The following is a 27,945-nucleotide window of genomic DNA, read 5'->3' as shown; positions in this document are numbered from 1 at the left end:
AGCCTGTGACACAGCAGTGATCAGACAGCACCTTGAGAACAGTTCCAGATCCATGACTTCATTTGCCTCAGTGTCCTTTTAAACTCATTTCCCTAAGTGCTGACTTGCAAATAGTCAGCACGCAGGGAGATACTGACTTCACAGCAACACCTGAACAAATTTGTACCGTATCCTTTTCAAACCTCCCTCCCCACCACAAAACTGCCAGGACCAGAAATTCAGACATTCTGATAGCCTATTTGTGAAATCCTAACACAGTAAATATTCGCACAGCCCAATGCCTTTAGCAGCAGTTAATCCTCTCATCCCAGATAACAAAGTAAGCATGAAGCATAATGAAGGGCATGATTTTGGCTGTGGCTTGTTATTTATTTCTTTTCCTGAATTGTCCATATGCTAGAAAGAACAAAGAAAACCCTGCCTGGTGCCCAGCAGCCCAGCAGGAGTTGGGAGCTTTTCACCTTCCCTCTCTCAAAGTCACAAAGAAAAGTCTGGATTTGGTCTAGGAACAATTCAGAACCAACAACATCCAAGATGCCACTTCCAAAAGTGCTGCTGTTGAAGCAAAACCAAAGAAACCCAGTCACTGGGCCGAAGTGATAGAGAGAACTGAGGTGGGGAGAACAAGCACGTTCTAGCTGGGTTTGGTGCCGAGTGACTGGCATATTAGACACATGTCATTGATAATCAGAGAGGCAATTATTGCTGCACTACCACAGAGCAGAAGTGCAACAGCTTTACCTTCTCTTCTACAAGGAACGTCCTGTCACGCCTCTTAGGCCCATCAAGCACATCATCTTATGCAGCTTTGATGGTACACCCAAAATTCCTACAAGTAAAATAAAGCCAGCTATTTCCATTTTAAAATGTGTATTAATTCAGAGTAAGTATCGTATTCTTGGATAAATTAAGCTTACTGAGCTCAGAAGACGCTGTATTACCCACACGGGGTTTCTCTTTAACACACTTTACGTCTAAATTCCTCATCCCCTCCTCTCCCTGATGGCACAGCATGGTAGATTCCCTCAATAAAGTGATTACCTGGAGGATTTAGGTGGAGGAAAAATAGGAAACCCTTCATTAGCATCTCCTGTCTGCAAAAGTGCTGGTCTGTCTTAACTGTCAGTTGCATTTACACCCAAACTCCAACCTACCCACTCTGATAAAGCCCAGTGACAGCACCACAGCTAGTCAAAAAGAAGGACCATGGAAAGCAAATTTAATCCGCCAGCCAAGTGTGAAGAACAGACCTTTGGCACTCTGCTTCCTCCCCCAACTCCTTCCCCAGTGCACACGCTCCCATTTATAGAGGAGGGGTTCTGTAACATGCATTTCAAGGCTCTCAGTGTTATTTTCCAGACAGTTTCCTCCACGCTGGATCCCTGACGGAAGTCATGCCTGTAAAACAAAGTGACTTGCTTGCATCTCTTCCTCCAGGGATGGCTGAGTAGACAAAACTCACCCATAGGAGGAGAAAATGACTCCAACACAGAGCGAGAGCGGAGGAGTCCAGCATCTGAAGGTGGTTCGGAAGGTAGAGCTATCGCTTTGTGTAAGAAAAGCAAAACATGACAGTTGTGTCAGGAAGAGCAGGAGGGGGCAAATTCAGCAATATTGCCACACCCGCCCGCTAAGAAAGAAGGGAACATTTGGTTTGCTGTAAGGCACGCACTGGTTTGTTGTTAAGATCTGCTTCGCCTTGGTTATTTCCAAAGGAGAGTAATAGTTACAGCCTCTTGGGGTATGAGGGGAGGAAGGAATGCCTCTCTGCTTGGGGAAGTTCATCAGATCTTTCCCAAATCTCTGTTGATTAATAGCACCTTCTTGCCCTGGTAGTTTATACACTTATTGCTGGACAAATCACAGCCACAAGCTTTGCTGGGGCCACTCCTGGAAAAAGTTCTCAGTGCTCAAGAACTGTGGGAAGGTACCAGGGAAGTACACGTAGCACTCCCACGCTACTCAGCCAAAATATTTTTCAGTCCCTCTCATTCCATTGGCCTACTGAGGTTTCAGCACCATGGATCTTAGCAAAAACACAGTCAGAGACATGCTGTAGCACAACTCGTCCACTCCTTCCCCTCTAAAACTCATTTTCCTGCCACACCATCCCCTCATTCCCACTGACCTGCAATTTCCCTCCAACCCAGCTCTACTTTTAAGGCACCTCCTCACACTTAAAAACAGCTCATACAAGTAATTCATATATTTGCATGTCTCAACTGGATGGAAACCCTGAAGCAACTCTGAGGAGATGAGCCTAGAAAAGGCATCAACAAGGCCACACAGCTCTGGCTTCAGAATTAACTGAAGGCAAACATGAAAATCTGGTCCCAATGTAAAGGCTTGCATTACTTACTGGAACAAGTCTTGAGCCAATAAACTTCTTGACTTCTTTCTCAAAAGGCTCTCAGTGCTCCTGCTACACAGAAAAGCCTTCTGCTTTAGGGTTCCGTGGGGGATTTTTTTCCTCACATACTTGAGAGCATCATGGATACAACAAACCATTATTATTTCTAGGTACGTTACTCTCATGCTCAAGGAAATTCAGATTTCCAGGCATTTAAAACCTCACTGCATTAATGAATCTGACAGTATTTCTGAAATCCATAAGTCTCCCGCAAGCACCACCGTGAATTCCTAGTGCTCAGACTCCAGGCTACCCTCATACCACCTGCTTAATCCAGAAACAGTTCAGTAAGCAAAAAGCTACATCCTGTCAGTAGCAGAGAGCTTCTCTTCAGCTTCCATTTCTTAAAGCAGCTAGGACAGGGGGAATTACACCTCTGCACTTTTTGTTACAGGATACTCCATAAAAGTTTAATCCTATTTACAGCAGTTGGGGTATATGAAGTGATCCATCCCTCAACTTAGCCACAGCTCTGTCCTTACACTGGCTGAGCTTTAAATAATATTGGGTGCAAGAAAGCATTGCTCATCAAGATAATCACTTCTCACCTTCACAAATGGGTTTAATGTTTGCTTCCCTTGCTCTTCCTGCCACAGACTTCATTTCCATAGATGGTTTTGAAATCGGCTTTATCTGTTTTGTAAGATGCCCTTTGAATAATAAACAATGGTAGCTACCACATGTGGCATCTCCCGTGTTAAAATCGCATCTCCTAAGAAAGTTTAGAAAGATTGTGCTGAGTCATAAGCAATCTACAGATGGTGGTAAATCCATTTTAGCCTACAGATACCTAAAAATTTGTTAAAATAAAAAGCAAATGAAATTAAGTCAGAAAGCCAGTATGATCTGCATGGGATTAGACTGAATATTCTTCTGATTAATCATTTTCTTCAAGATGCAGTTTTGCTGTGTGAACAGAACCCTCAGAGCAAGAAGTTCCCATGTTATCAAGTACTTTTTTATTTTAATTTTAACGCGTGTGAAGATTATCACAAACTTCTGGGACACCTCTTTTCAGGAAATCTGTCTCCTACAGTTGTAGGCAAAAACATCCCTTTTATAAATGATTAGCATTGTCCTAATTAACCCTACAGAAGCTCAGGTGGTATCTCTCCATGCTCATGCCTGAACAAAGAAAATAAACCAAACAACACCAAATCAAAGCTCTGCTTTAGACTACTAAAAGAGGAACCTTGCCTGCCCCCCATTTTCCTTCTGTGTTGCTCCTTCACCCTTTCAGGAGAAGAAATCCTAGTTCTGAGTAGGAAAGATCTGACCTGCCCACAGTCAGAAAAAACGCAAGTTGTCAAGAGAGGAAGGAACAGATTCAGGCCTCAGAATGAGCAAGACACAATCATACATATCCTGCCTGGTATTTTTACAGCTACCGAGTTACACTTCTGTAGTTAGCTGTACCTTACACTTCTTTCTGCTTTTGAATCTCCCACATGCTTTCTCAGGGAGTCTGTCTTGTCCTGTCTTTAAGGATCAGAGAGCGAATTAGCTCATCAGAACTTGAAAACTGCTGCTCATAATTGAGTTTTCTGCAACGAGGTACACAGTACAAACAAGAGACCATCCTGTCAGGGTTAAAAAAAAAAAAAAAAGGCAAAATAACAAACCATATGTACCAAAGTTACTTAAGCTTCTCTTTACTGTTTGCCTTTTGTACTGCACATGCCATCTGTTTTGATCAAATTATTTTACATTTCCATTAGACATTCTACTACCATGAAGGGCCGTGTAAGCACAGACAGAACCCTCTCAGGAGCTCCATTAAGGCTGAAATTACTGCCTGCCTCCTTATTCTAAGCAGCCTTGACACAAATTCCAGAAATGGGAAAACACTTCTCCTCCAACTTTTGCATTTTGCTTTAGTTTACTTTAAAACAAAGAAACAAACAAACAAAGAAACCAACAAACTACTTACAGGCAATTGATATATTGGCAGGTTAGCATGACTGCACCTAACCCACTCATTTTCTTTCCTGTGACTGAGGATACAGCTGAGGCACGTTTCTTTTTGTGCTCCTGGATAGCCACTTCAGCAGCCTGGATGCCCCATTCCATCATTTTATTTTCAGTTGGAGAATCAAGCATTAAGCACCCCTCTTCCCCCAAAGAATGTTTTCTGTAGCTAATGCAAAGTCATCTCGTGCTTTGAGAAACATTTTGCATTAATGCCAACGCTAAGTCTCTCAGTTATTCATTAAAATGTACCTCTATTTGCAGACTTGCTATTAAGTGCAACAAGCTTAAGTCTGCTTAGAGGAAGATACTGCGGGTGAAGCACTTCAATCATCCCTTTAAATTACTCATTTTAAACTATGCTGAAGGCCTCGTTAGCATAAAGAAGGCTACAGCTCTCTTATCAAGTTCAAGCCTGCCTTTCAATCTCTTAAGGCAGAACAGATTGATCATCCTCCTTTGGGGGAATGGGATTCAAAGATAAACAGCCTGCCAGCGATAGGAACTGTTGTGGAAGGGCTGATGTTAGTAGACTTAGAGCAGGGGCTTAAGTAACCATCACTACATTTCAATGACAATGCCCTAAAAAGCATCTTGCAGAGTCAAATTCAGCATTCTGTTCTTCAAAAAGACGCCTTTCATCTCCAAGAGTCCCAAAGACACAGATTTTCAGCGCTTTCCGAAATGAGCAAAAATCCTGTCTTGCTAATTCTCCATCACGTTTGTTTCATTTTTATGGCATAATCTGCTAATGACTTCCCACCAGTCAGTCTCCTCTTTCCTCCTAGTCCAATTTCATTTCAAGTTGACAGCTGTAACTGTGCTCCCCACCCCGCTCTCCATGGAGTTGTCAAGGCTGGGTCTCAGACCCCACAAGATTTTAAACTTAGGGACTTTAGCAGCATCTGGAAAGAGCTGTAATCTGGACTCCTGCAGAACATTCTCTATGCCTCCACTCCTCGAGCGTGTGAGAGGATTGCTACTGCCAGCTGCCACCAGGCATGCTGACCTGACCCCCATGCACCAACTTGAAGTTTTCCCCATAGTTTTGGCAGCTCTCTCAAGCTCCACCTTTACAAGCTTTCAAATTCAGCTTCTAGAGGACCACAAGAGCTAAAACTAGTGGAGTTTCTTATGAAGAGTATGCTACCTTTACAAAAATCCACATTACTTGGATACACCTCTACAATAATAATCAACACCTGCAGGCAAAAAATTCCTCCCTCTGTCTCCCTCACACTTTTTATCTCAATATCTGCAGGCTGTCCACCCACTTCTTTACATTACCACTCCTGCTTAACCTTCCTAGCAATGAATGCCTGCTCCTACAGCCCCTCTCAAGAGAGCTATCTGAAACCAAGCAAGACCTAGCATACTCTTCCAAATGGCCTCTTGGACAAGGCCAAAGTACGACGAGGTGACACGTTGCTCAACAAGAGTCCTGTCACTCAAAGTAACTGGAGGAAAAAATGATTCTTTGCCTTACAGCCAGTCTCCTGGTGGGAACTGATTTGAATGGAGGCCTACTGCAACGGAGCCTGCTTGGCATGTCTCCTGCTTGTAAGATCAAACCCTTACAGCCAGCAGAGCAACAAATTCAGTGCAGTGTCCAAGCCAAGATGCATCCCAGAGCCACGGTGTGCTGCAAAGGACAATACAGCTCATAGTGAAACTCTTCTTTGCAAGTTTATACAATTGCTTAACTAATACATTTCAAATACTCTTACATCAAATATATTCTTACAAAGATATTCAGTCATCTATTTCCACTGCTGATGCCCTGAATTAATCACAACAAGTTTAAAAGAAGTGGGGGGACACCCAAACGTACCTCATGATTGACGCTTTGTCTGCATTTTCAATGTCAGGCCAGGCTGACATGCAACCACTGTCAAAGCTCTGTGCAGGGCACAGATCTCACGGAGCACTCCCTATTTGCATCTCAGCCCTGTTCCTGTCCCAGACATCTGCTAAGGCTCTGTTGCCCATGAGAAATTCCATTTACCGGACACTTTATGGTTTGGTTATAGGCAAAGGAGACCATGACCTTGATAACAACATTCAACCCCAAGTATTTATCTTCTTGCTGCTGCTAGCACACCAAATGAGATAACTCAGGCAATTTTCCACAGATCTGTTATACAAAAGTATCCAGTCCCAATAATGAACTGACATGTTACAGGTTACCACCAGCTCCTGGCAACAAAAACTCTTCAGAAACTGAGAAATGCTAAAGGGCAGGCCTAGCTAACCAAGGGGCCACCTCAGAAAACCTAAACCCATCACATATTGTAAGGTACTTATCGCAACAACATCTCTGGAAAAAAAAATCCAGAGCACACGGTTTTGACACATGCTCTCACCCAGAAAATGCTGGTAATGAAGAAACAAATGGATGAGACACCGCTGGCTAATTGAGCGTTTAAACTGGTCATCCTGCCTACCGCAACCTGTGTCAAAAGCCCTCCTTGGATGTCCGAGAGTTAAACTCATGCAGATATGTCAGATTGGCTCTGTTAGAATATTTGTGTTTTAAGCAGTAACGACATGTATTAAAATCTCAATAGCTGCAGGTGATGAATCTGGTCTTTAGTGCAGCTTCCCTACAAGAATTCCGTTAACATACACGAGGTTGGAGCTCCCATCCCTCCAAATCGCAGCCCTAGGAAGCACACACAGCCTCCTGATCTCCTCACATACTGCTACCAGCACCAAGAGGGCCCCTATGAGGAGCAGACTGTAAGCAGTCGATGTCTTCTCTTACTACCTGTACCACTCAGAAACCAAGAGCTTGCTTAGGTCAGGGCTTTCCCTCTGCACACGGGGTGCCCTGCTGCATGGGTCCCTGCTCCCATGGGTTAGGGGTACGACAGGAGATGCAGAGCTCGCTCTTAGCAACTCCAGACCACAACCTAGGTGCACCTCTAGCAAGGTACAGAGGAGGTTTAACTGCTATGGGGTCTAGATCTGTTCTCTGAGGCTCTTTCAGTGGGTCTCCTCTGGGTCTCAGCCACAGTTTACCTGTTTTTGTTTGTTTGGTTTTTTGCTTCTGCACATCCCCTCAGTCTCTACAAAATAATGAACTCTCCCAAGTGCCCCATTCACCATACATGTATCTTGCCACAGCTAAGCCCAGGTAATATTACTTCTATAACCGTAAGAACGCCACGGTTGCCCTCAACTGGTTTCCAAATACATGGAATAAAAGCTCCCCTCCCTTGCACAATGGATGGACAGTTTCATTTTTAAGAACTCATGCTCAATATTCATGTCAGCAACAACTCAAAGCAGAAGCCTTCATCACCTAGCATAGAAAAAAGGTTTGTGGAAACACTCCTCTTTCCTCAGAGCATAAGGGAGACTCTTTCACGCCACCTTCCCCAAATTACAAACCGGCTTGCCACTCTCAAAAGCACAGCACCGAGCTGATAGTTCCTACAAAACAACCGCAGAACACCCGCATCTTTGTAGTCCTGAGGTAATGAGCCGGACACACTCGGCTGAGTCTGCCATCAGGAACAAGTTTCCTCTCTGTCAACACTGCAAGAACTGCTCGGCAGGTCGGAACGGTCGGCTTCCCCAGATAAGGCAGCTCCTTCCTGGAAATGGGAGGCAGAGCTGCCTTATCTCAGGAAAGGAAAGAAAAAAGGTCACTCTTCACTAAGTGGCAAAGTTCTCACCTTGAAAGCTCCGCACCTTGATTGGCACGGAACAACTGAGGTCACGGAACTTTTAATCAGACGCCTGCATAATTACTAAATCGTTATTAATTATATCAGAGAGGCAAGACCTCGGAGGAAAGGCAAAGCAAACAAAGAGCCCAATGAAGCCTCCTCTGTTGTTGGAAAAAATTGGTAATTAAAAGTCATGAGTGCACCGAAGAGCGAGGGAACAGCATCACAGTCACTGTTCAGGACTCAGAAGTGACTTGCATACAAAACAGCAGGCTTGCCTCCCTGGGGAAATTACAGAGGACTGCATTGCAAAGCAGAGAGTACAAGAAAAGGGGGTGGGATGGAGAAAGAACCACTCCAGCTTTATCAGTAGCTTGCTGTGCCCCACAGAGAGCGACAGCACTGCCAGGCCGTCCCAAGTTCGAGAGGGGCCTTCCCCGTGTTTCTGGAAGCTCTGGAAAGACTTTTCCCATCCTTATACCACGAGGAGCTCCCATACTGAGAAGCACACAAAAGAATGAGGCCTTGTGTTCAACTCAGTCCAGTCTGCACGTGGCCCTCGTCCAGGAGCCCTTCAGCCCTTGTACAAACAAAGATCACTCGGATGAAAAGCCTTTATTTACCTCAATGACCTGGTCTCTGCTTTCACGATTACTCTTTCCCTCGAGGCTGTCTTTCAAACGATTGCTATCAAAAATTGAAGAACTTCAATCTGCCCTTAAAAAAAAACTCAAAAGAAGAAAGAACATTGTGGCCCTGCTCACGCCACAATAAATCATACTAGGCAGTCGAGATCCCTACTGAAACCAAAGCAAGCACTTTCACTTATCAGTCTACGAGAAGATAAATGGTGAGCTCCTTTTCTATACCAATGATCTGACATGCTGTCTCAGGGCACTGAGACATCAGGAATGGTTTCAGATGAAAAAGGTACTGCCTTAACTACCATTTGCAAGAAAACACAAGAGTCTCTCTGACCTGCTGTGTAGGTAGTCCTATACATCTAATCCTAACAACAACTGCATGCAGGAAGTGGCAGGCCTGGGTTGAATCCCTCAAGAGATCAGTTTAGGTAATTATGAGACCATGCTGAGAACAGGCACTCTCATGCTCTCTCTCCTCCCCAAATACAAAAACAGAAGCACAAAACAGGAGAAGCCCAAAGAGAGCAGTTTACAAGTCCAGAGATCAGACCAGGGATATTTTGTACTCCACTGCTCCAAGTACTAGGACTTGAAAAGACAGATATTCAAGCTCCTCTAAATAGAAGTCTGCCATTTAAAACACGAGCAAGACGGAATCAAAGATAACCCCAGAAGCAGCAATGTAATTTATGGGAATCTGCAACTGAACTAAAATCTACCAACAACTTCTAAACAGCAGCCATTTGATTGTGCTCAACTTTGAAGGCACCTGAACCATGGAAACCTTTATTGAAGTGCATCTGGTTCTTCTTTATCCCTTTTCTGAAATTCCACTGCTTGCCAACGCAATGCCCTTTTACTGCATCAGCCTTGTCATGGGAATCCACTTTCAACTGCTGAATGCTGGGCCCCAAACCCCGGAGTGAAAGAACTGTACCTGTTGAAAATATCTCCCGACACCTTCTGCAGGTACTGAAGCGCATCGGCCACCTGCTGAACAGCCTCCTCCCTGCGCAGGTCCGGCTGGATCAGGGGCACGGAGTAGGTCTGTCCTTCCAGGTAGTGCTTCTGGGCTACCGCGGTCATCATGCCTACAGGAAAGAGCAGAAAGGTCACTGCAGCACACACACTTCCATTTTTTATCACAGCCTGTACTCAGGGACTTCATCCTCTGCTCCCCGAACTCTTTTAGGAAAGTGCTTACAAGCGAATTGCTGAGCTGAAGAGGAAAGCCCACAGTAAGGTTGACATACCAGGTTTTTATTTTTTATTTTTTAGACATCTAATGCAGCTACAGTAGAAGTGGGAGTCTTTTGCTTGCCTGAATGGATCTTGGGAGCCACAGCTTTATTTTTAGTGTGATAATTAACAAATCTCTGCTCGGTATTATGCTGAAAACAAATGCCACGCTGCGGAGCAAAGTCAATTCAGGCCGGTGATGGGATTCATCACAAATAGCCCTGTCTGCTCCTCCCCTCCTCGCCCTTGCGATGGATATGTTTCAGGTCATTCAACCCCATTAGCAAAATGCAGTATTTCATTTTACACTTCTGCTCCAAGAAACACAACCGCTGCTCCCTTCCAAGAACAGCAGCGAAAAGAATTACAGGGCATGCATGTGTACACACGCCCTTGCTCCAAGTAGGTTAATGAGACTTCTTCCACGCCGAGGCCCCCAGGAGTAGCTCATTGCTCCTGGTGACCGCCTTGTTCTTTTGTAACCACCTTCAAAGAAGCCTCCTCATTTCAGGAGCCTTTCACACAAAAAAACTAAGCAGGCACTGAAATCTTTCCGTCGCCTTCAACACACACACCAGAGCAGTATGTGCGCTCCCTGATGTGGCTGGGCCGAGAGCACTGCTCCATGAGGCGTCAGGAACAGGCTGCGTGTCACCCTCACAGCTTTGCTTATACCTCCCTCAGTTGTGGCCCCCGAGCCTACCTCCCATGCTCTTTCACAAAAATAACAAGTTCCCGAGACACGGAGAAGGGCATAGGAAAGAAACGTGTTTCTCTGAGCACATTAGAAAGCGCAAGCTCACAAAAACACACGTTTGGACAGCCTGATCTAACGGGTAGAGCGCCCGTACGTTCTTCTGACTGAAGCTTTGCCATCAGACCGACATGAACCCTTTCAAAGTTGTTTTCTTTGCATGTCTTGCTCACTCAGACTGTTAAAAAAGCCACCGTCTACAGCTGCTCATTATGGGGTTTCATCATGCAGGGTGCTGTACATCAGCACAGGAAAATACTCGTTAAGCTGAATACAAACAAAGCAAAGCAAGAGCAAGAAGTAAAGTAGGAGAAATGGGCAGATCTGTCTCATGGTGCAAAATATTCCCCCTTGTGGCACTGGAGGTTCACAGGCACTAGTCCAGGGCACAGTGCGGCGTGCAAACAGACCGATAATGACAGAGGAAGCCTTCCCCCTTCCCAAGGGAGGGCATGGAGAGCGGGCTAGGAAACACAAACACGAGCTATTCTGGAGGAATTCACAAAACAAGAGGCTGAAGAGAGAGTTAGAGCACAACCCAGCAGTTTAACAGGTGAGAATTACAGGGGTCTTCACACATTCCTTCATTTCCCTGTCACAAAAGGAACAGCCATCAGGTTAGACTTGCCCGCAGCCATCCCCACGCAGTTATGCGGCACCGTTCACCCTCTGGCTTTGTCCTTTCTGATCCTACCACAGCAGATGAGGAAAGACCACCTGTAAATGCGGTGCGGGTCACTTCTGTTTGTTTTTCATTACAAAAGAATCATCCGAAGGGGAAAAGAACGAGGCAGGCTAGGAGCCTTCCCACAGATAACGTTTGCAGAATGAAGCCCAGCCAGCCAAAGCCCCGGTGCTGCTGCAGGAAGCCCAAACCCATTCTGCTTCCCTTCACGCATCGCAGGCTCTGAATCCATACTCTTTAGCAGCAATGTTTGCACGCTGATTAGACTTCTGACTGCGCCTATTCAGCAGACGGGAAATTATTATTTTGATTTGCAAAGCATACAAGTTAATCTGAGAAGGGGGACAGCTAATTCCGTGATGGCATTTTTTGATCTGCTGACCAGAACCAAGCCTGAATCCTTTCGCTTTCAAATCTGTTCTGGGACTGCCCAAGTGGAACAAAGAGGCAGGCTAAATCAGCGAGCGTGCAGTTACAAGGTACTTTGGCTTGGGCAGCAAAATGAGGCTGTGATCCGTTCTGTCGCCAGCCACAACGCATTCGTTGCACCGACACTGCTGATTTTGGGGATGCCTGTTTTAAACGCAGATCGGATCCATGCCCCAGCTTCCTGCAGCTGGATAAACTGCTCTAACTGCCCTGTGGCCAGGCTGGGTGGGAAGCAGGGGTGAGAAGGGGACTTCTTGAACTTCCTCGACTAGCAGAAGCGTGGCATCCTGCCACACAGGATGCCAAGGGCAAGCTTTTCACCCCTGGGGCCAGATGAGGTTACCCAGCCCAGTATCATTGCCCAGATTCTCACCAATCTTTGGTTCTCCAGTGACTGCTCTGAAGCCAAGCTCCTCAGAAGCAGCACTCCCCCGGCCCCTACCGAGCCGTTTCTCTCCTGGCACTCAGAAGCCACAGACTGTTCTTCAGGCCCCAGCGCTCCCTTGCAGAGAAACAAACACGCTCGAGTGGGGCAAAGCAGGAAAAACCCAGGGTGTTCCTGTCACACTTTGGCTGTCAGTAAACTTCAGCTTCACAGGCTCTCAGCACAGCCTCTCACATGAGCTCCAGATTCTCACCTTTCCTAAAAAAAAACAACACGCTGGAGAGATGTGGCAGACTCTGTGGGAACTGCTGTCAGATCCAAGAGACTATTCTTTCTGTGCAGGGTAACAAATTAAGAGATTTAAAGCAAGAAAAAGCAAAACCAGCAACAGCCTACTAAACGAGAGGGCAAAAGCCTGTGGTACAGATGTTATTTATTGCTGTTTGCAATCAAAGCAAGCGGGGAGGCAAGCCAGTTTTACAAGCACTGGGAGTAAAGGACTGACCGTGTGCTTCGAATGAAAGTGGGATTGCTTCCTCCAACAGAAGGAACTTGCAGGAACAAGGAAGGATTTAAGGGGAAAGATTCAAAGCATTACCAGCTGAAGACAGGAAGGAGAGCAAAGGCCGGGTGTCACTCAGCAAGACTGACTTCCTTTATCTCAGCCTTCAGCGCAGGGAGAAGGAAGCAGCCAATTTCCTCGCTCCGTTATCAGAATTAGGGGTTACATAAAAACAAAGTGCTGTAGGTTAGAAATAGCTCAACTTCCCACCCTGCCCAACGGGTAAGCCAAGCCTTCGCTTAACGCACACATTGTATCTTACACCTGGAAGCATCTCCTAAAGCTGGTTTCAGTATCACTCCAGAATCTCAAAGAGGGAGCTAGCGTGTGTTATCAGAAAGCCCTGCATCCTGGATTTAGGAAGGCAGAACAACATGAAACGCTGATGCTGTAGTCAGAAACAGGCACATAAAACCCCAAAGTGAGCACGATTCAGAAAAGCAGATGTCAGATCACCCAGGAGATTTAATCGTTAGTGCTACGACCACCTGTGGGTCACACAAAGCACAACAAACAGCAAGAAGGCACTTTTTTTTTTTTTCTGTGATCAAAGAGGCTCTGGAGAAGAGCTGCAGTATCTTGGGGCACCAGCCACTTCTCATTCAATTATTTTTCCGACGTCAAGTTTCATGATCAAGACAAATGTGTTCTGGTGTTATATAATAACCTCATTTGCCTTATTAAGTTGCAAAGGAAGAGAAAGAGGTTGTTTTCTCACTGCACCATCTGCTTACGTGCTCCCGATTTGGAAGTTCTGACTGGAGCTCAGGATTGCTCACATTTGCACTTCTGCCTGAAGCTGTCCGTGCCTTTAACCTCAACGAAGCTGGGATAAAGCTTGTCAGGGCTGCTCCATCCTCTGTGCTCAAAGCTGGTCTCTCCTTCCTGATTCCAACGTTCACACCAGCAAAGGGAAACACAACATCATCCTCCCACAGACTGCCTCACCTCCCCAAGAAAACCGACACCAGGACAGGGAAGGGCTGAGCACTCCAGGTTTTCCAGCTGTCAGCAACCAGTCATTCTGTTCAGCCACCACAGCCACATCTAATACTCCAATGGCACACAGATTTGCTTCTCTGAAGCCAGGGAAGGAAGCATCCAATTGAAGCAGAGAAACACCCCCCCTGCTTTGCTAACCCCTTGCATTACTTCCCCCTGGACCCAAGAATAAAACTCCGTACGTTGTGGCTAAGCCCAAGGTAACTTGTTACAGAGCAAACAGAGCCTCTAAAAGAAAGAAAACTCCTCCAAGTTCTTCAGAAAGTAATGCACTGTGGAGGACCGCTCTCTGAGATGATTATCTGCAAACAAAAAAACCTCACAACCTTATAAAAGCTTAATTTTTCAAGGGAATATAAACAGAGGCAGGTATTAATAATTGGGCTCTCCTCAACGCTGGCAGAGACTGTAAGGCTACATACAAGCACTTCGCAGATGCATACTTAACAGTGAAAATAAAGGGAGAATAAAAGCAAGCCACCAACAATACTTGCTTCCTTAACGTGCTCCGAGAGGTCAGGGGAAGAATAGTGCTTAAATACTCTGGAAAAAGAAACTAAAAAAATCAATGTGTGTTCTTCAAAGATGCGAGAGCAGTTTCGGCAATTACTGTGCTGCTGCTTCTGTCACTGCACTGTAACGGTGGCACGAACCAACAGCCTTTAATTCCCGCATGCAGTAGCAGCTCCAAGAAGAACTGAGAGGCTCTCTCCAGCCCTATGCCTCTCTTTTGTAGGGCGCTAATAAAAGATCAATGACCGCCTGCAAGGACCCGGCGACCAGCAGCACGCAGTGAAACACATCAGCACACCTCCACCGCGTGCTGCTGCACCACCACCGGGATGGCTCCAGGCTGGGAACAACCCAGAGTTTATTTGTGACTTGTCTACGATTAAACACCCAAAAGATGGAATAGAGACGGGCGCTGGGCAGAGCTTAGCACAATCACTGTCTCCTTTGGCAGAGGAAAGCCATGCCTGTGACTTGGTTCAGGGGGATTCTTACCTTCACCTGCTCTAACGCTGCGCACATCAGCTCATGGCTCTCAATACCCCACGCAGATTTCAGCGCTCACAAAGCTTTCAGCAGCTACAGTGGCTGCTGCATGGCTCATCACGAACTTCTACCACTGATCTCTTCCTTTGTGGCAGACTGAAGTACTGCAGCGTACTTCCAACACTACCTCGCCCTCATTTTCTACTTGCTCTACAGGCTTCCCAGAGAATTTCAAATCATGAGCAAGTCTGCTGGTATATTCAAGCTATACCTTGGCTGTAACAGAAGCTTGCCTAGAGTATGCCCTAAAAAAAATTAACATGTCATTGTTATATGACAAAAAACGTGTCATTGCATCTGCTCCTCCAGAGCATATGGACAGAATGAGATGTGTGCACTGCACTCACAGACACAAACACACAACTGAAATAAAAGCTGCGACTTGCCTCCACTCTGGTGTAAGTGCAGCACAAGAGCCTAGGTGCAAGCCCTCTTTTACTGAGCAGCAAGTGACCGTTCTGCCCTGTGGTGGCACTAACTGCAGGACTTGAAATCTGGTCCTCCAGCACAGCGGAGGGCAGATGACTGAGTGCTCCTGGCTAGGAGAGCAGGAGGTACTTCCAGGAGTGAGGTGAGAGCTTCACCACAGTCCCTGTGGTAAGTCAACATTACTTATTTTTTATTTTTTTTTTTTGGGGGGGGGGAAGGTTTGGAACAGCAGGGAAGGGAGGAGGAGAGAAGCACTTTGTTAAGTTAAAAGGATGAAAAGTCTATTTATATTTTTTAATTAAACATGTTCTACAGTGTTATTAAGCAGCAATCAAAGATGCAGATGGTACTGATTTGATTGGTGAGAGGTGCACTGTGCTGAATATTAAGGAACTCTGCCCCTAAAAATAGGTCTAATCACCAGCTGAAGGCTGGAAGGCTGTGATGAAAGAAAGCATTAATAAGCCCGTAATTAGGCCCCGTAGCAGGCTGTACTCCACCAGGGCGCTCATGTTACTAGACATCTCTCATAGTAGCATCCTCAAACTCCACTGCAGACACGACTGTTTTGGTTCTCAGGACCTCCAGTAGCTATTTTAGACAAAGCCATAAAGAGTGGGGTTTCTCCATCTTTGCAGGGCTTGGTTCCCATTAGGATTTTACTTCCCAGTGCCATTTCTGGAGCAAGAGAGCTCTCAGTTCCAGCTGTGCCCACCCTGCTTGCTCTCCATCAGTGAATTAAAGTGGCCAGCCAGAGATCCCCAGCCACAAAGACTGCCAGGTGGTGCTAGAAACTGAGAAGCTTTAGAAGATCTCAGTCTCCCTCCCACTGAAAGGAGCTGAAGACATCATGGCCAAATCTGTGTGACAAAGCTAACTCAGCTGTAAAAGCCACACCTAATCCTGTGCTCCAGGTTTAGAGGGCAAGATACTTACTCAGGTTCATCAGCCTCCCACTTCCAGCCTGGCCTTGTGGCCACTATCCTGCTAGGAACTGGCAGCAGTGGGTTCCATCACTGAAGGAACCTCACCCAGGTGATCTTGGAGGTCTCTCCCAACCTAGATGATTCTGGGATTCTGTCCTAGCAGCAGCTGTGGCAAAAGGAAAAGCTTTTTCTGCCACACTGGTACAAGGCCCCTGCTAACCACCAGGCCCAGTGATAAAAGCCACACGGTTCCACACATCCACGTGGCAGTCAGCACACACGTGGTACCTTGCACATCCAGGCACCACCAGAAGAACACGTTGAGCCTTAACTACAGCCCTTGGTGCCTTTTTGTGAGCTGAATCCATTCAGTGTGCAGCACATGCTTTGCCCAGCCCACTGACACGTTACTAGAAAAAGGTATTAAGGTAATGCTGTGAAGATACTCACTTCTGCAAGCAGAGAGGGAGCCTCTGGTACGAAGTCTACATCCCAAAATCAAAGCTGTACACTTTCCGGAGGCAGAACACAACAAATAGGCTGCTTTGGAACAAAACAGCAGCTTGCTGACATGGTTTCTGTGAACTGGGTGCCTGACAGGAAAACGTCTCCCTGGACCACGGGCAATGTCAAAGCCCAACAAACACCAGCGGCTGCTTCTGTGTTTGTCCCACTCTGCTCTTCCTGGAGTACACGGCTATCTGCACGTGGTCCTTCCTGAGCACTCACAGCTATCAAAGCAAAAGCACCAGCCCGTCAAAAACCTACTCAGAAAGCTTGATCCCAGTACTTAAGGCTTTCTTCTCAAAAAGCCAAAGCTCGTTAGTAGCTTCAGCTCAGAAACTTTGATTTGAAAGCAACAGGAGCTACTGCAGCTGCAAAAGGCTTGGAGCAACGTGATGTTAAGGTAAAGACGTTACTGCTGAGTAACTAAACACACATAAACTGGAGGATTTGGTTTCCCACCAGCAGCATCGTCTCTTGGATGGGACAACCACAGGCCTGAAGCAATCCATTAGCAGGCCTGGTGACCATTCTCAAATGCAGACACCCTCCTCCCCTAAAAACTACTCAGAGACACTTATATTTGCTGTTTTCCTACATGCTGCTCTGCCCTATCCCACTTAGCATAATGAGAAAGAGTCGAGATTTGAGATCTCGGAGTCCAGCTTTATAATAGCGTATGGCAACTCCTGGGCAAATGGCAAAATACTTGACATTTAAAGTTGGATAAAATAAAATCAAATGATATTAACTCTCCAGAAGACAGAAACGCTATTTATTATACAGGAATATTTTGTAAATAGAACCTGAGCAGTAAGGACTTAAAGAATTCAGAGGGGCACTTCAATCCTCTAAGCTCCACAAGCGAGGATGGCCTCTGAGCCACTGGTGCCTTCACAACAACCTCTCCCCCCAGCGCAGGGCTCTGCTCTGAGAGGAGCAGCCAGCGGTCCTCACTGCCACGAGGCACCGAGCTGGCGGCTGCATCATCTCGCTGAGGAAGCCCTGTCCTCTACGCTGAGGCTGAAAACAGCTTCCTTCATCTAGATTCATACAGCTCACTTTGATGGACAGACGTTGATAGCTACGGCTCGTCAGATAACCTGCCCTGCTCTTGTCATCCTTGCCTCTCATCGTTAATGGAGATAACCAGGTGCTCTAATGAATAATTGCTCTTATTCTAAGGCAGCCACCTAAAATTGTCCAGAAGGACCGCGCTCGCTAATTGCCTGCCTTCTCTTTCTCCCCTTTTCTAAGAGGAGGCTAAGCAGCTAGCTTAGCTACACCTACAGCGCAGACATTGAAACAAAGGCTGAGAGTCCCAGCCCAGGCATCCTGATGCATCTCTCCATTCGGTTTCCTAAAAGGGAGCACTTCGTTTTCGTATTCCTAAACTGCTGGCTGTGCCAAAAGTCCCTTTGAGGGCCATTTCCCTGCAGTAAGATCTCTAAAATATTGGAGTGTTCCACAAGCAGGCTAGCTCAAGCACTGCTGGAGAGCTTCCTGCAGAAAACTTGGTTCAGAAAAAAAGAAGAGCTACTCCATTTAACTATCAGACCACAGCAACAAGTACATAACTCCAAAAGCACTGCACTTTCTTGTTAATTTTCCCTCTAATTCTGTTACAAAACTCAACTTAAGTCACCTACAGAGAGACCTTTGCTGCAGCCCTAACCACTACCACCATATCTTGCTCCCTCAAACCCTGACCAGCAATTTTATTATTATTTTTTTCCCCTCCTTCACTTTCAGTACTCAAAGTTCCGGAGTTTTACAGCACTCAGGCCCCATATGCACTGTGTTAGCACAGATCCTGAGATTTTTACTGAAAGCAACTGCCAAATCAAAGCAAATTCAGTACAGCAGTTCCGGCCTGGCTTATACATTCAGAAGCAAAGGGAACTGCAAGATGGCAGGAGGGGAACTCACTCACTGTAAGGAATCAAGCCTGGTTTCGTTTGCTAGACGGAATATCCCTACAGGATGGCCCGGATGACCAGAGCTGACAAAAATCTGGGTCAAAAGAACCACCTGGAAAATCAATGGCCCGCTAAACAAAGTGCTGGATGGACTATTTTCTGGCAAAGGTTATCTTGTGAAGGGGGCTGAGCAGAGCTGATTAGTTGCAGAAATTGCTTTTTGAGTGATAAAAATGATTCTCTTCAAGCTCGTACACCATGGCCACGGGAAATATCACAATTTCGGACATAATCTTCCTCTTCCTCTACACACTATCTTTAATCTTAAAAATAACAATAATAATAATCTGCTTTGCTTCCAGGCTTATCTCAGTACTGTTTCACCCCAGCCCTCAATTTCTGCCCTTCTCTTTCACCACTCAGGCTGGGCACGCGTTGATTACAGTTACCTGGTATTACCAAACCCAGAAGCCAGGCTGCAGAGTAATTCCCAGAGATTATCTGCTGTCGGTTTTCCTGCCAACCAACTTCAGAATTGAGAGAAAAGAACAGCACTTTTTATCTGAAGGAATGAAGATTAAAAACTCAGTTTAGATATCCGGAGTGATAGAAGAAGGACACAGGAGTAGAACAGGCTGTGCTGCTCTGGGAATGCTTCAGGCATTTTTCCGCCTGAGGGCTCTGGAGGCGCGGTGATTTCCCCCAACCAAAGCGTTTCAGGAATAAAGAAGGGTATTGGGCAGCTTTTACATCCCAGCTTTGCTGCTCAGACAAGACAGACTTAATTAAATACCAGGAGAGCTTGTCAGCCCCCTGCCAACCTTCCTAACAGAAAGCCTAGTGGACACTTGACTGGAGCACCTCTGACTCCCAGGACAGGCAAAAACGCAGAAAGCCTCTACAAGGACATGCCAAAGTCAGCTTGCCTCCAGCCCTTGCCCCTGGCAAGAGCAGCAGCATCCACTCTGTTTCTTTTCACTGCTCAAGGAAGCCTCTCTTCTTCAGAGAACTGGCACGAAATAGGGTTAGTTTTAGCTTCTGCCTCATCTGTTCCAGGAATAAGGTCTGCAAAGCACCGCCAGCAACACCCACTGCGCAGCCCAGCTGAAAGAAATAGGTCAACTCTGGCCAACTCCTCACTGACATTTGCCTGAACCACGTGAAGTGCCACTGCCACAGCTGGCACCATCCTACACTCCTCGTTGGAAGCCAGACTGGAAGCGAGCGGGGTCAAGAATTAGCCTCCTCTCCTGAAGGGGTGAGAAGCCCCCGGGAAAATCCAGGTGCTGCCCAACCACTCCACGTTTAAACCAGGCCATAAAAAACTGGGAAAACCCCATCACGACGGGGCTTCTGTTCAGTACTAAAATAAATACCAACACTCATCAGTGCTGGATGTGGATTCACAATGCTCCTTGCGTCCACCAGCAGCCTTCCTTTGTACGTGCAGCTCGATGTAACAGCCCCGTGGTCTTTTTACCGCTGCCTGACTCATTCTTTATTTTGAACACAGAAAAATTAATACAGTAAGTGCATTTATCACAGCAGCATTTGGGTTCACTTGCAAGCAGCGACAACACGGCTTTATTTAACAAATAATCACACCAGCACAGCTCACCGGGCCGGGAGCGGGGCAGGCTGCCCTCGTGCAATTTGAAGGCCACACGTAGTTGAACGGATTTGGCAGCACTCCAGGCAGCGAGCCGCGCTGATGCCCTGCTGGACCAGAAGCCTTTTCTATACGGTCTGTGGCGTTTGTTGAATTAGCTAATAAACCTAAATATTTGGTGCTGGGGAGGAGGCAGAGCCCCCCACGACTCATCCACAAGCCGTGAGCTAACTTTCTGAGCAAGAATCGCTCAACCCACACCCCGGAGCCCTCCAGCCCTGCATCTGGGACGACTTTTTTTGCTTTTTTCCCCTTCAGCTCCGCGCTGACCCCGGGAGCCCCTCACAGGGCTGGCTGCCAACGCGCCGCTCCCCCACGCCCTGCCCTGCCCTGCCCCCCCTGAGGGCTCCCAGCCCGCCCCACAGCCCAGCGCTGACGGACCGAGCCCGATTCCTGTCAGCAGCGGCCCCGCCGGCACCGGGCGGCCGTTAACGGTCACCGCCGCTGAGAGGAGGGGAAGGGGGGAGGGGGAGGGCCCGGCGCGCCCCTCACCTGCCGCCAGCCGGCCACACCCCGGCGACACTGCCCCGCTTCCGCCCTTACACGCGCGTCACTTCCGCCCGGCTCCGGACATTTCCTTCAGTCGCTGATGGGTTGCGCGCATGCGCGCGCGCGCGCGGGGCGGGTGGGGCGAGGGGCGCGAGGCGCTCGGCACCCCTGAGGGGGCGGCCGCCATGTTGGGGGCCCCCAGCGCCGTCCCTGTGCCCGCTGTCTCTCCAGAGCTCACGTTTAGCGTTGGGCAATTCACATTTTGACTGTATAAAACAAAGATTTGTATGAAATAAAGATTTTTTTTTTTAAAGTACGTTCTCCTAGTCTGTTCCAGTGTCCCTTTTATACTCACTCCCCTGTATGCAAACATTCAAGCGAGCTGCACAAATACAGCAAGTGGATTTCAGTCCTGCATCAGTAAATATCCCAACCATGGTTTGAAGGGGTGTGTGCTGCACATGATGGAGGTGTTTGCCTGCTCAGCCACGCTTCTTAGAGATTTACTCAAACAGTTGAAACTTAGCGCCATTTGAATAGCAAATACCAGATTCTGAATGCACCCAGGGAACATTTATAGCATTAAAAACAATGCGCAAAGAAAAAAAGAATGGGTAAGCCTCTTCAAACAGTGGCTATGCTTGAAGAAAGCAGGATGCTTATGCTCAAGCAGGATGATTATGCTCATGCATAATCAACTCGAAAAAGGGTAAACCCATTGCTTAAATTACCTGGTGCAGGTTTCTGGCTTGGTCCCGCTCCTTTGCAGGGTAAGCACAGCCAGCAATGCTTGCTGCAGGCTGAGGCGGAGGGGCTGTCTGACACACGGACCTCCGAAGGCGATCAGCAGCCTGGCCAGGTCCATCGGCATGGAGAGCGTGAGGGCGCATGGCCTCAGAGCTAAGAACCCGGTGAAGAGCTTTGAACACTCTCCGTAAGGGAAGGAGGTTCTTGGGAATGTGAAATCCTGCCAAAAACTCAAAGCAGACAAAAAAGGAGATGTGGTGGAGTCTGAGCAAGGAGCATGTGTGTGGGTGTCGGGACCTGTCAGAAACAAAATAGGGAAGCGGATGTAAGAAGGAACAATCCAATCTATTCTGATCCATTTTTATTTATATACTGCTGACGGAAAGCCCTCGAAATGCTTTCTGCTGCTCAGATAAAAAATCCAGTTCAGTGCATTTATAAAATTCAAGAGGAAGCATGAGGGGATGGCAGGCTGATGCGGCCCCTTCCCATGTCCTCCCTCCCAGCCATGCTGAGGATGACGAAACAGCAGGTTTGCAAAATCCCTCAGTGCGAGGCAGAAAGAGAGCTAAAAGAAGTGGACAAAGGAAAGACAAAGAGATGGATGAGCAGCAGAGCAGCAGGGTACAACACGAGAAGTGACAGCAGGGTATAGCGGTGGACTGGACAAACCACCAGGGAGACCCTGGTAGTGGGCGAGGTGCTGTAAATCGTCGTGAACTCCCGCGTAACCCTGTCACATATCAAACATCTTCGCTGTGCAGACGAGACCTAACTGACTGGGAATGAGTAGGTGTTAACGGCACTGAAATAATCTGGAGGCACATCAGAAGAGCGGCGGCTTTGCGCCACGCTCTGTGCAGCCGCGCAGGCAGGCTGGGGACACGTCTCCGGCTGACTGCTCGCCTCAGCCCACACAATTGGCTGCTGGAGGCTGAGCGACGCCGTCCCCGGCCAGAGGAACAATGGGCGCAATTGCTTTTCTCTCCTTAATAATGTTTGCATTTCATAACATTTTGCTGCGTGATCTTCAGTGTTCCCGAGGACAGGCTCCTGCGCTGAAGCAAGTGCTGCCCTCAGGGAGCTGACTGACACCTACGGCCGCCGCGCTCTCCCTTTCTCTGCTTTGCATCAGCAAGTTGCAGCAAATGAAAATAAAACTGGGCAGTGTTTTTCTCCACTAACAAAAGGAATGCTCACAGGCATTGCTGCCCAGGGAAGGGAAGATTTAGACAGAGGTCCTTCTCATCGAGTCAGTAAGATACAGTCACAGCGTGCAAAAAGAAGCACCTAGTGGTGTGTCAAGTCATGCATGACAGCATCCCATGGGCTTTGCAATTAGGAAATGCAATCACTGCTGGTTTGGAAAATGCCTCTTGTCTTTCCCAGTGTCACTGCCCAAGCTGATACCAGCAGGAGACACTGGTCAGGCTTCCTGCAAAGAGATCCTTTCAGGCACTTTGTTCTGCCATGGCAGGGCAGCAGCTCATACCCTCCCTCAACCTCAGTGCAGACCTGCTTTTTCCCTCGGCCTGTGGAATAAGTGAAAGCAGATGTTTCTACCACTCTTCTTACAGGCTGCAGAGATGCTTTGCGTGCTTAGCTTTGCTGTCCGTGCTAGCTGTCTTCACTGTGAGCAGTGGGGCTGATCCAGAGCAGCTCAGGGCACTTGTTTTCTCCCTCTAGGGTGCTTATTCTGTCTGTTAGTTTTTCCATCACAGTAACATTCAAGCTCTTCCGCTACATGCAGAACCCTTGAGTAAAGGCATATATTTCCTGTAGGCTAGCCTCATTGCAATAGACGCTGATCACTCATCTATTGTTGTAGCACAGCCACAAATTTATGTGCAAGAGCCAGCTCTTTTAGTTTCACATTATATTTGAACTCATTTTCACTTTTCTGAAACTGCCTTTTTCCACCAGAGTGCTTTTTCTCAAGAAAAAAATAACACCCAACCTTCAAAACATTAAATTAATTTGCTCTTTCTCTTGCTGCAGTATCTTTTACTGAGCAAAGTCACCTTGGGCAAGCAATTAGTGCCTCACTTTCCTCACTAGAAAAATGGAAACAATAATATTTTTCCACCTTTGATATCTTTAGGATGGAAAATATTGCTACTTATTATTTATTATAATGTTTTACACCCGAACTTAACAACATAAAACTCAGAACCTGAAGGGAAAATGTAGAAAGGGAAGGTGAGCAGAATACAGAGTGCTGCTGTGACTCTGTATTTTGAAGATGCCGGAAATTTCTCGTAGTCTGTTGAATAGCACTTGTCAAACATTCGAGCAAAGCTGGCTAAGTTGCTTCTGCACAAGGGCAGTGGAGGGCCAGAAAACAGATCAGATCGTCTTCTAGGCTTCCTTGGATTTTTGCAGTTTTTTGGATCTGAGAAAGGTTTTGCTAATGCAGTTGAGCACCTGATTGAGCTCACCTAATATTTAGAAGTGTTTATGGCTCAGGTGTTGCTTCAGGCTCAACTCTTAATGTTTCTTTGTGATATTGCCTTAGAGAGCAGGCAGGATACGTGAAGGTCCTGCTTCTGGGCTGGGATCCCAAGCACAAATGCAGGCTGGCCAGAGAATGGGTTGAGAGCAGTCCTGAGGGGAAGGACTTAGGGTTGTTGGTTGACAAGAAGCTCAACATGAACCAGCGATGTGTGCGGCCCTGAAAGAGAACTGTCTGTTGGGCTGCATCAAAAGCAGCGAGGCCAGCAGGGAGAAACAGGTGTTTCTGCCTCTCTGCTCTGCCTTGTGAGGCCCCACCTGGAGCCCAGCGTCCAGCTGTGGGGCCCCCAGCACCAGAAGGACAGGGACCTGTGGGAGTGGGTCCAAGGGAGGCCACAAAGATGATCAAAGGGCTGGAGCACCTCTCCTACACAGACAGGCTGAGGGAGCTGGGGGTGTTCAGCCTCGAGAAGAGGAGGCTCAGGGTAGACCTCATTGCTCTCTGCAACTACCTGAAAGGAAGGTGTGGGGAGCTAGGGGTTGGCCTCTGCTCACAGATAACTAGTGATAGGACTAGAGGGGATGGCCTCAAGTTGTGCCTGGGGAGGTTCAGGCTGGCAATGAGGAGACATTTCTCCTCAGGAAGAGCAGTCAGGCATTGGGACGGGTTGCCCAGGGAGGTGGTGGATTCACCATCCCTGGGGGCATTCAAGGAGAGGCTGGACGTGGTGCTTGGGGACATGGTCAGTGGGTGTCACTGGTGTTAGGGGATAGTTGGGCCAGATGGTCCTGGAGGTCTTTTCCAACCTGAAAGATTCTATGATTCTGTGGTTCTAAGAATAACATTCAGCAATTCTGTTATCTCTGAGGTGTTCTTGTTGCAGGGGGCTGAAATAGGGAGCAAACACTTACCCTTCTGCACAAGCTTTCTTCTGACTCAGATTTGTGGAGACGCTTCTCCCACACACTTCCCCCCAACCTTGTGGCCTTACCCTACTGAGGTGGATTTGGGATAAGATGTCGCGCCTGTCATAGTCCCCTTCTCATCCACTTCTGCTTCTACTTCACTTTCATCCTCCTCACCCCAATCTCACAGCTTGAAGCACCACTTGCCAGCATCACACTACTTACTCTTCCTAAGTGCCAAAGCCCCTCTGGCACCCTGTGCCCGCGCTGTCCATTGGACTGCAGGTTCTCCAGGGCACAAAGTGCTGCAGTGTTGTGTGCAGTGCTCAGGCTGTGGCAGTTTGCATATTCACAGTAATTGCCTTAGCTCACTTAAAAAGAATAGGAAAAAAAAAAAAAAAAAAAGCACATTTATGAAATAATGGTACATCTGAGAAAGAAGGTAAACAAAAATATACAAGAAAATCCTTGGGGTGGAGCACAGAAGAGGAGGGCATTTCATGCACAGTCTTTTATTTTGTGGTTCCTTTCCACATCCCCACGGCACCCCCCAACCACGTGAGTCCTGAGCAGGGCTGACCTTGCTGAACATGTGAGATCTGACGAGAGCACAGCACACAGCAGGATGGCTGCAGGCTAATGCTTTTATTTTTGTAACCATGTATTCCTAAGAGCGTGGTAACAGGAGTTAGGGATCAAATCCATGCTTCTTGCGTAACTGAACAGAGTATTCCCGCTAGGCCACCTGGCAAGAGATCAAACATCCCATACCAGGCCTTAAAAAAAAAAAAAAAAAAAAAAAAAAAAGGCAAGAAATACTAAGAACAGTCATCCATAAGAGAAAAGCAACAAGTATTCTAAGGCATCCCCATAACCATGCCCCTAGAAGGCACAAAGGGCCAAAGGACTTGGTTTTTGAAGTCAACACACACGAGACTGACAGCAGCTACACATGCTCTGAAGCACCAACCCTTCTCCACCTTATCCCCCATACAAACTCTTTCCAATCCAACCTTACTGAACATTGGCTCAGGCTCCCAAGCCCACTGCTGGGCCGCTCTTACATTGCTATAACAGAGTTAGGACTTGCCATGACCTGACTAATCCCCTTCTGCTACCTGAAGAAGAGGTTAACCCAAGAACTAAGGAGCCAGCTACATCTACTGATTCACCATGTTAGCAAGCCATCATTAACATTGTTCTCTGGATTCTGACCATCTCTACCAAGGTCCTTTAGAGCTATGTGGGTGCTAAACATTAGACCTTACTCCAAAAAACTTTTTTTTTTTGGCTATTCTGAAAGACTCAAATAAACATCAGCATTCTGATGAAAATTCACTGCACTCTTCCCACACAGCTTTGTACCTGACTCTTTTTTCCTTTCTTTTCTTTCTTTCTCTCTCTCTCTCTTTTTTTTTTTTTTTTTTTAATCTGCTGGACTTTCAATTCCTAAAGGAAAAAAAAAAAAAAGGAATGGAATTTTCAAGAACATTTCTTCCTCTTTTTAAATAGCTCTCTTAAAAATTCATATTTTTCAAATCACGTATATTTAAACCAGGAACTTTTAATAGCATTTTATCAGCTTCCTGCATTAGCTCCAATGTTTTTAAATGTACATTTTAATGCTTCAAGACATAAGTCATTGTTGGATGCAAATTAGGGGATTTCTGAATATATCTGGAAAGTTAATAAAAACGAGAAGCATGAAAAGAGATGCAAGACCCTACATTAAAGATTATAGTTAAATATAACTGGATAGAGAAAGATGTTACATTAAAAGCCTACTCAAAATATTAGTATATATTAAGAGTCTACTGACAAATGTTTGTTGAAATAGTGACAGCAGGACATTATAGGACAGTCTGTTTTTGTTCCAAACAGAATAGGGGGAGAAAGGGAGGGAGAAAAAGCAAAAAAAAAGTAAGCTTTGATGAAATAATTCATTTTAATTATTGTCACCACCATTTAGAGCTCAGTCCTGCATCATTTAATTGTACTTTTGACATTGCCTCCCAGAAGCATATTTCAGAAAATGAAGTAATATGTGGCAAAAAAAAAAGCACTAAAAAAATTCCTTTAATAAAAGCTTGTTCCTGCAGAGTTAGTTTCAAGCTGGAAACAATTTTTCATCTTTTCAAATATAAAAACTAAATAAAAGAAATCAATAATCTGTGGGAATAAGACTCACCTCTGTGAGAAGAAGTTCATCCAAACTCTTTGCTCTCAGCGGCAAGCTCCTAGTTAAGAATTTAAGTGGGTGTTCAAATGGCTGGTTTGGGTGAATAGTTGTTTATTTGATGCAGTTGTTGCACCTAAAAATTAAAGTCTGGTTTTACCCCAAGTCAGCCCCCAAACAAACTTATCAGTGCATTTGGTAAATCAAAAACAAACAAACACAGCTTTAGGGTAAATTGTTAGTTGTCTGTTTGTTTGGGATTAACTATAATTCTCCCACTGTTTTGCAGATATGCGTAATCAAAGCAAAGGACTATAATCACAGGAGAACTTAGGCATCACCTTCTTCAGAGAAGATTTTCCAATTTCTACCCAACTGGTGACCTAGTGAAAACTTGGAATTCTTATGTGAAATACATTAGTTCTGAATGAGAAGTGAAATACATATTAAACATTTCCAGTGGTGTTATTACTCTTGCATTTCAACCTTTCAGAGCCTTTCCATTGCTCTTAAGTATTCACATGAAGTTACTTCATTTCAAAGCCGACGGTATTAGGCTATTACAATTCCTTTATGCTGCAGGCCAAATTTCCTGGTGGTCCTGTATTAACAGCACTGCAATAACTGTATGCCAAGGTGCCATGTTAATCTCACAACATTCTTCTCTAGAAATAATGAATTTATTTTGAATCTGCATTATAACTTCAGGTCCTTCTTAGCTCTGTTTTGAAGAGCTACAGGTATAACCTTCCTGCTTATTCACAAAGCAGTAGGATATGCTTTCACCTCAGCCTTTAATTCTCCCTCACTCCTCCCTTTTAGGGATATGTCAACAAGCCAAAATAATATTGTATGCTACACGACATTCATTTTAACAGTGAGAATCTTGTCATTGTTCCATAAAAGAATCAGTGCATTTAT

General features: G+C 46.3%; 1 protein-coding gene across 3 annotated transcripts in view; it reads right to left on the bottom strand.

The window, feature by feature from the left end:
• WASHC1 (WASH complex subunit 1) overlaps positions 1 to 27,055 on the bottom strand; it is a 43,249-nt gene extending 16,194 nt beyond the window's left edge. The window contains exons 1-3 of one of the 3 annotated variants that reach the window (XM_082781057.1): positions 16,614 to 16,800; positions 16,174 to 16,329; positions 9,634 to 9,787 (exon numbers count right to left, since the gene is read on the bottom strand). In XM_082781057.1, coding sequence (XP_082637183.1) covers positions 9,634 to 9,787; positions 16,174 to 16,183 — 164 coding nt within the window. In that variant the 5' untranslated portion in view covers positions 16,184 to 16,329; positions 16,614 to 16,800. Of the gene's footprint in view, positions 1 to 9,633; positions 9,788 to 16,173; positions 16,330 to 16,613; positions 16,801 to 20,747; positions 20,778 to 27,036 lie in introns of those variants that run through there. The other 2 variants (XM_082781058.1, XM_082781059.1) reach the window with 2 other exon arrangements.
• Between the last annotated feature and the right edge of the window lie 890 nt (positions 27,056 to 27,945).

This window comes from Aythya marila, assembly GCF_965140915.1.
Source record: "Aythya marila genome assembly, chromosome: 1".
In the NCBI taxonomy this organism is placed as follows: Eukaryota; Metazoa; Chordata; class Aves; order Anseriformes; family Anatidae; genus Aythya; species Aythya marila.
Note: the sequence above shows the minus strand (reverse complement) of the source record. Positions and strands in the feature narration are given on the sequence as shown.